This window comes from Fopius arisanus, unplaced genomic scaffold, assembly GCF_000806365.1.
Source record: "Fopius arisanus strain USDA-PBARC FA_bdor unplaced genomic scaffold, ASM80636v1 scaffold00002, whole genome shotgun sequence".
Lineage (NCBI taxonomy): Eukaryota > Metazoa > Arthropoda > Insecta > Hymenoptera > Braconidae > Fopius > Fopius arisanus.
Genome location: NW_011887741.1, coordinates 1,943,175 through 1,952,181, shown reverse-complemented (window position 1 = coordinate 1,952,181; position 9,007 = coordinate 1,943,175). Strand labels below are relative to the sequence as shown.

The 9,007-nt window shown below is 38.0% G+C and overlaps 1 protein-coding gene across 1 annotated transcript; it reads left to right on the top strand.

Moving 5' to 3' along the window:
• uex (metal transporter uex) lies at positions 1 to 8,845 on the top strand. Its single transcript, XM_011305454.1, has 13 exons — positions 1 to 882; positions 1,914 to 2,184; positions 2,271 to 2,426; positions 2,567 to 2,722; positions 2,796 to 2,984; positions 3,048 to 3,221; positions 3,452 to 3,623; positions 3,798 to 3,989; positions 4,242 to 4,388; positions 4,460 to 4,600; positions 4,660 to 4,932; positions 5,244 to 8,116; positions 8,763 to 8,845. The coding sequence occupies exons 1-12, from the start codon at positions 440 to 442 to the stop codon at positions 5,861 to 5,863; spliced, it is 2,934 nt and encodes a 977-aa protein (XP_011303756.1). The 5' UTR covers positions 1 to 439; the 3' UTR covers positions 5,864 to 8,116; positions 8,763 to 8,845.
• Positions 8,846 to 9,007: the final 162 nt, after the last annotated feature.

Genomic DNA, 9,007 nt, shown 5'->3' with positions numbered 1-9,007 from the left:
GAAGCTTCACGTCTCATAAAATAACAACCAAACGGAAAACCACTAATTTTTTCATGTTAATCAGACCGTCAGTTTGTCAGGAAGCTAAAAAACCGGGATTTTTGAAAAAGTTGAAAAAGAAAATCCCTAAAAAAGGGATCCAAATGCAAAACTCTCTGAATCACGAGAATCCTCTCGATAACCGATAAAACTAAAAAAAAAACCGATATCCCTCCCCACCAAAAATTCAAAACCATCAACATCTCCAAAAAATTGGCAACCGGCTGAACCTGCGCATAACCCCACCACAATCCAAGAAATTATCGACAACAATGCGCACACACTACCGATAACCCACAAATACCAGAGCAAACTACACGAACAACATCACCACATTAACAAAATCACAAAGTCCTCACTGGCAACTAGACTGCGCACACAGAGCGACATTCGTCGTACGATGGCGCAACATGTTGGCCAAACGCTCAAACCGGCAACCCTAATTCTTATTTTCGCCTATTTTCACATAAACAATGCAATATACCTGTCCCCAAGAAATCAAAAATCACCACCAGAAATCACAACCATCCACCAAATTCCCAGTGATAACACCCCAAAAACAAGTGACACCAACCAATCAAGTGATAACAAAGTGCTAGTGACTGGTCAACACCTCGACAATCTCCAAAACTTTCACTGGTCGGACAATCCTAAAATTTGCAATGACAGCAAACCCCTGCACCTGGTTGACATAAAAAAATCACCGGATGGAAATGACATTGCAACATACGAATTATCACTGAACCAGTCATTTGAGGTTACAAGTGTCTATTTCTGTGTGGGAAGTGTCGACGAGTCCCATACGTCATGGACTAATCTTGGAAACAAATTCTCCCTCAAAATGTGAGTTATTTATGAATAACTTCTATTTTCCCCCTTTTTTTCTCATTTTTTCCAGGCCAATGTCGAAGTCATTTATCATTTTGTTAATTACTCATCATTGCACAATCGGTTGGTTTTTCCTCGTTCCCAGGTGACGAATCAACTGGTCATTATCCCCTTTGTCGTGTCTTCATTTCATTATTTTGTCGTGGGAATCTATCAATTACCAGCGCCAATTGATAACTGTTGATAACGGATTGCGTTATCGATATGGGATTCATTCATTGAGAGCTGAAAATTATTTTCGTCCAAAAACTAACTCACGGATGGCCTTACGTATTTCAATATAAAAATAGATATTGGCCTACATCTGGTGTTTCACTACTTACGAATTAATATAACAGAGGATTTACGATTTGCTGTAAATTCAATACCGATTTGAGTGAGTGGCCGCTGTTAGACCGATGAGCCGTTGAAAGAAGAGACTCGGACTCGAGGTGTTAATTGAACATTTGCTTTCACATTTTTTGCTCATGGAAAATTTTGAGGAACTCTGCTCTTTTCTTTCTCTTCTTTCTCCTCTTTCCCTCCACTGGGAATTTCTCCATGTATTTCTCAAGAAAATAAACAAAATTAATAAAAGAGCCTGTGTCATTACTTATTTTGAAAATAAAAAAGGAAACCATTTGATTTTCATTTTCCTCAAATACCTCCCAGTCCTCGATTTTAAATATCAACGATTCCCTCAATTACTAAATTAATTCCTGATGGAATTCCTGATTTTCTTATCACCCTCATCCAATTATTCAACCCCTGCATTTGAAATTCGAAGCTCGTTCGATTTTATCATATTTCTAATCACCTCGACTGCCTGTTTGTCTGTTTTAATCGAGACTGAGTCATTAATGTCTACCATTCATTATATAGTTAATAATGGTAATGCGAATGCTTGCTGTGTCATTTCAATATCTGAGTGCCTGCTGAGTGATTATAATACTCTTTGTTTGGTAAATGTCCACAAAAATCGAGGGATTATCTGGATTTCATTGCAGAAAGGGCAGCCGTGCCCCACGAGACATCGAGATCCCCCAGGTATTGCCGTTATCATCATTCACTGATGTCAATATACATGGTCTTCGTGTGGAGCATGCCATCAAAGAGCCATTCATTGCCAAGAACGGAATGCCAGAGATATTGGCTGGGGGTGAGGCGACGTTACGCCTCTTTGGCACTGGTCTCAAGAATGATACGATGATTGTGTTTACGGATGAAAAGCCCCAGGAGGATAAATCCTGCACGAGAATAAAATCAGATGAATTTCAAGTCCGTGAAAATGATCATTGATGAATATTACGACTTAACGAACCGACACGAAATCCCACAACTGCTAAAAAAAAATTATTTTCCAGGTACAAAATGCTAACAAATTCACAGGGACTGTTGACGTGATCCTTCCCATGGGCTCGCCATTCTACATCTGCGTTAAACAGGTGAAAAATCCCAATGGTGAATCAACCGAGACGAGAGTATTCTACAAACATCAGGGAATGGAGACTCATAAAGCAGTGAGTTGTCATATTTTTTTTCGTGTGTGCGTATTTTTTTTATTCCTCGGTCCCATAAAACTGTTATCTCGAGACTATCCAGATTGAGGCCAATCAATCTGGTGAAAGAGATCACGATGATAATGGCACATGTCTTCCAGATTCGTACCTACGAAAAAATGCTGGCACTCTGGTTACAAATAACAATTATTCTCACGTGTCTGGCATTCTCAGCGCTATTCTCAGGACTTAATTTGGGTCTGATGGCGATGGACAGAACGGAATTAAAGATTTTATGCAATACTGGGACTGAGCAGGTTCGTTGGAATCCAGATGAGTCGGAAATAATTTTATCGATCATCAGAATTACTATTGATCAATGATTTTTAGGAACGAAAATACGCGAGAACAATTCAACCTGTACGAAATCACGGAAACTATCTGCTGTGCTCTATTCTTTTTTCCAATGTTCTTGTTAATTCGATATTTACTATTCTCCTGGACGATTTAACGTCTGGTGAAGTTGCTATCGTGTGCTCAACCTTGGCGATCGTAATCTTCGGTGAAATTTCACCTCAAGTGAGTGTCAAAAAGCCGGAGATTGCAGATAAATCCATCACGAATTAACGATTAACCTTGCAGGCATTTTGCAGCAGACATGGACTCTGCGTGGGTGCCAAAACAATTTACATAACGAAGCTCATGATGGTGATAACGTTTCCACTGAGTTATCCCATAAGTAAATTCCTGGATTTCATGCTTGGCGAGGAAATTGGCAACGTTTATAATCGCGAACGTCTCAAGGAGCTTGTTAAGGTGAATTTCATAATATTATATGATTTTTGGAGAGCGAGGGGAAGCCCTTGATTGGCTGAACAATTCACTTCAATACTCACTGATAATTTATCACGAGACTTCCGTAAAATGATACACTGGATTAGATTACTTAAGACTGATTAGAGTGACGTTAAGTGGTCACGCAGTATCACAAGATTTTAACAGTGAAATTTTGGAAATTATCGAATCTAACTAATCAATATCACCAGGTGACAACAGGATACAACGACCTCGAGAAAGATGAAGTGAATATAATAGCTGGAGCCCTAGAGCTCAAGAAGAAAACAGTTTCTGATGTGATGACTAAAATCGAAGATGTTTACATGCTGGATTACAACGCAGTCCTTGATTTCGAAACAGTATCTGAAATAATGAAATCAGGTAAATTAGCTGGCCTCCTGTTCGTCTCAAATTAACGATAAGCCAAAGAGGATGATAGCTATCAATCGATAATACCATCACCATACCTCAAACCCTTATCGCAAAACAATACACTTGAAAATTTATCGATCTGTCGAGGTCTTTTGAAGGTGCTAACCTGATTGATTTATTCAGGATTTTCGAGAATTCCTGTGTACGAGGGCGAGAGGAATAACATCGTAACTATGCTTTATATAAAGGATCTGGCATTCGTCGACCCTGACGACAACACACCCTTGAAGACACTCTGCCAGTTCTACCAAAATCCAGTTTACTTCGTCTTCGAGGATCTCACCCTCGATGTCATGTTCCAGCAGTTCAAAGAAGGTTAATACCTCGATATCAGAATGAAAAATAGCTGATTGTTAAATCCATAATAGCTCGGATTCAAAGCAGATAACGACATGTCCTAGAGATGTTTTTTGCAGCTATCATCTTTTTCAATCAAAAATGTTTATGCAAAAAAATCGCTATGTTTTTTCAATTCCGAGATATGGATTGAAAACTGACCTCGAAAAAATTCACTTATCCCAGTTTATCACTTGAGTACTGTAATAATCTGATGGAGTTGTTTTATAGGTCACAAAGGCCACATGGCCTTTGTCCAGAGGGTGAACAGCGAAGGTGAAGGCGATCCCTTTTACGAAGTAACAGGTCTGGTGACCCTAGAGGATGTTATCGAAGAATTGATTCAAGCTGAAATAATGGACGAAACCGACGTATTCAGTAAGTCAATAAATCTGCATATCACTCTGTCCCACATACCACCGATAATTCACAATCTCAATGTTAAACAGCTGATAATCGAAGTAAACGAAAGAGATTAAACAATCGTCCAATGATGCCCGACTTCACTGTATTCGCGGAGAAAAAGGAAAACCAGAGAATCCACATTTCTCCACAATTGACATTGGCAATGTTTCAATATTTATCAACGAGTGAGTTAATCCTCAATCATCAATCGTAACATTATCTAACGTAACTGATCTATTTACAGCTGTGGATCCATTCAAACCCGACACGATATCGGAAACAATTCTTCGCCGATTACTCAAGCAAGATATCATCTATCACATAAAAGTTAAGTCTCGTGAGAAGGCACGCAATGATCCAGGTGCTGTAATCTATCAGCAGGGCAAAGCTGTTGACTACTTTGTTCTGATTCTCGAGGGGCGTGTGGAGGTCACCGTTGGAAAGGAAAATCTTATTTTTGAGAGCGGCCCATTTACTTATTTCGGTTGTCAAGCCCTCAGTCCTAATTTCGCTGTTGGTGAGTAGTAAATTACATCTTACAAGGGATGAAAAATAAATTATTTTTACTCTCTTGGTCCTTTTGATAGTTCTAATATTATCTATGACTCAAATAACCGCAAAATAACTGGTTGATTGATCGAGATATAAGGATTTGGCAAAAAGTCACTTTCCTCCCCGGAAATTCATAGTACGGGCTCCTAGCCAGGAGTTGCAAATAAAAATTGTTATTTTTACTTTTTCGGCCTCTCCGAGCATTTAATACCATCTACGAAGATAATCTATTCCAAACTAATTGCTTAATTACCCAATTATCCCCGATTGTTCCAGTGACTGAGTCACCAACGACAACAAATCCCCAGAGTCTGGGAAGTATTCAATCGATAAACCTGGACGCGATACTGCGTCATACATTTGTTCCGGACTACACAGTCCGGGGAATAACGGAGGTATTCTACGTTAAAGTGAAGAGATCGTTGTATCTAGCAGCTAAGAGAGCAACTTTATTGGAGAGAAGCCAGAAAGACCCATCACCGAGTCAAGATCAATTTGACGATGAGGTTGAGAAACTACTACACTCCCTCGACGAGGATGATCACAGTATGCCAACGACACCGAGCAACGAACGTCGTCATCATCACCGAGTTAATGACACACGTCAACAACAGTCACCAGTGCGAAGTGCCACAGCACCGACATCGCCTCTGCCAGTTAGTGCCAGTCCCCTGACTAATTCAAAATTTGTACCAAGAAATGGTCCCAATGGACAGCTTAAAAATTCACCAGTGAAGATCGAGGAGATACCAATGCATCCGCCAAGCCAAAAATTAGACCTCGATGCTGAAATAGCATCACGTCAAGCTGAAGCAAATCGGCCAGCCCCCAGCAAAAAGCCATCAGTTGACGAGGAGGAGCGCGAAAATCTTCTGTCAAAACACGTTGACTCTTAACGCTTGCAAAATGGCCGTGCGATAACAATCGACATGGCTAAACAATTGACTAAAAATCACAGCTGCAGTCCAATTACAAACAGTACCAATCAAACAACGTGACACTTCACGATTAAGCTGTAGCCTTAAGAATGGATGAGATACTTAATTAGTACCAGATTATTGTTTATATGTTCATCGAGACCGTGGTGAATTCATTATTCAAAATATTTTAAACAATCAATTTTTACGTTAGATTCACCTGCTCAGGGAACTGATGCCAAATTATCATAAATTTCGTCCGTTTGTCCAGTTTATTTCAATCAATTGTCGTCTGTTTGTCCACTTCAACTAATTACGAAAAACTAAAACAATATGTCCGGATTTATTTTATAGACAGCATGAAGAGATTTATCTGTCACTTGTACATACCATTCCAATTTTTATCATTTACCATGAAAAGTATTTCGAATGAAAATAATCCACCACCTTTATGATACATGTGACACAAATACTCAGCCAATCAGTGGTTCAAACCATTTAGTTTTTAAATGAAGTTTAAAAGAATTCTCAAGGGGATAGAGTGAAAAAATTTCATCGAATATGATGATGATTAAGAATTGCCTAATATTAATCTTTTATATACGGTTCGTTAGTCCTGTTTAATCATGTTTATTCGTTGAATGTTTACCTCCTTCGTAAAGATTCCGAGTGCCTGCTTACTTATCAAATCATGTTTTCAAAGAGTGAAGAGGGGGTGGTGAAGGGAGGTGGGGATAATTACGAGATACCTTGGATAGAAAATGCCATCGAATTAGAACTAGCTTTGCGGTTGTATCCGGTATATTGGGATACCACCGAGTGACATTATTTTTTATACCAGAAGAAAGGAAAATTCTGAAGTGTATCTCATTGGACAAACAATCCACTAACATCGAATGTACTATTTATCCAATTACAACCATCAATTTTATTCAGTTTATAGATTGAAATTTGATCGATCATATATCCGATTTTATTTTTTCATTTTCATAGATAATGAACAGATCCTTCATTATTCATTTAAATAAAATAAAATCATCAGATATTCGTCAATCTGCTATCACACTCTGTTCAGTAAAATCCCAATGAATTGTCATTTCTCCCAAACAATCTAGCTATTTATTTAGTAATACCGCAGACAATAAGAGTAATTAGCAACTATTCCTGTCCGAGTTTGATAAAAAATTGAACGACTGCGGGAAAAATCACTGGGTGATCCATGACTTAGAGAAAACGAGAGGAGAAATTGTGAGATGGTGCCTATTTCTACGAATATTGTTGCTGGAATTGACGATTATTGTTAGCGTAGTGTTCCCCCATTAAATCGCAGCTGAGGATTAAATTCTAATGGGTTCATTTAAAAAAATATTTCCCATAACTCCATCCCATTAAAAAATGTATCATTTATCGGGAGTATGTTAGTGGCTTGCGAACATGTTAAACTTAATAGTTATACATATAGTATATAAACACAAATATATATGAATTTATATTGATGAAGTACGACGGAGATGTTGAATTGTGTTCCCTACAGATGAGTAATTATCCAAGAGAGAAACGTATGATTAACGTGAATAGTTTCGATTGTAATGAACAAACTCTAAGTCAAATTTGCATTTCATTTACTATCGAGATATATATCAGCATAAAATAGTTATATTGTTGTACTTATTGAAAATGAAACAAGGTGAATTCGATTTGATTAAAGCATATCTCAAAACAACAGCATTCAATTACACCTCAATTATCCCATGGACTAATTGCACTTGTTCTCCAATTTTCCTATTGACTCCAAGAACAAGCGGAAGTATAAATAGACTAATTCAACTGACATTATTCACCTGTTCGTTACCAAATCGTAGATTATTTTGACATTTCTTGATACTAGAGTAAATAATGAAACTGCGCTTCCAGTTAAACAGTGGAGATGAGTAATTGACTGGGAAATCATTATTCACACGAAAAAAATACAAACTCCCACTGCTTCTCGTTGATGCAGACGTCAATGAGCTTGACGGATCGTCCTGACTGATGTGCAAGTCAGTCTGCAACATGCAGTGGATAGTACCTCATGTATTTTTTTCAAGTGAATTGTATTTTTGAACGATATAAAACCGACTAAACTGGCGCTGAATTTTTTTTTTAAACGAGAGAGAATTGCCACGACTGTCAGAGATGATTGATTAAATTGTTAATTGGAATGGGAATTGATGGAGTAATCCTGAAAGATTGGTAATTAAATATCAAACCATCAGTGGATTTAAATGCCCAACTCAAGACAATCTAAATTGCCTCGGCTATTTCCCGAATTTTCCTCTTTGCAGTGAAAATAAAAATAGTTGTTAACGATTTCCACGCGTCGATAAATCAAACAGTCAGGGTTTAGCGAAAAATAATCTACTGGTCCCGGTTAACATCCGCTATTAGCGTTGATGTAACTGGTGCTGGGATTTTTTGAAATTCATTTTTTTTTAGAGGAGCCGTGAAATTTTATTTTAATTTTTATCAAATTCAGTGATTTTTCGCGTGAATTGACAGTTCTCAAACTATTTTAGATAATCCAATGAGGAGGAATAAAAATGAATACTTCGTATTTATTCGGGAGAGACCAAGAATGGGGGCCGAGATACTATTTCACGTACTACAGTGAATTTGGAGAACGCGGAAATGTCAGCAAATTTGAAGTAAGCGAATATTTTCAGAATAGACAGCATCAAGTAAAATTTCCGGTTGACGTTGATGGACCCGGTGCTGATAGTCTTATCAGCGCGATAAGAAAATCCGGAAGCGAAAGAATTTGTACCAATTTCACATTTCGAATTTCCCTCAATTATAGCAAAAAAAATGTGAATTGAGACCTAATCTCTCCTGATTACAGGTCACCGTATTATCTCTCATATTCTTCACCGCAATTGGCACAAATATAGGGATAATCGTGTGCATTATTCACTACAAGGAAATGCAGACCCCGACAAATCGCTGTCTTGTTAATCTAGCCGTTGCTGATCTATTATTTGCCGTTGGAATTCCGGCAATTGCGTATACTAGACTCACACAGTCATGGAGTTTGGGAGAAACAATGTGTAAATTTTTGCCATATTCTCAGGTACGATAAATTAACTC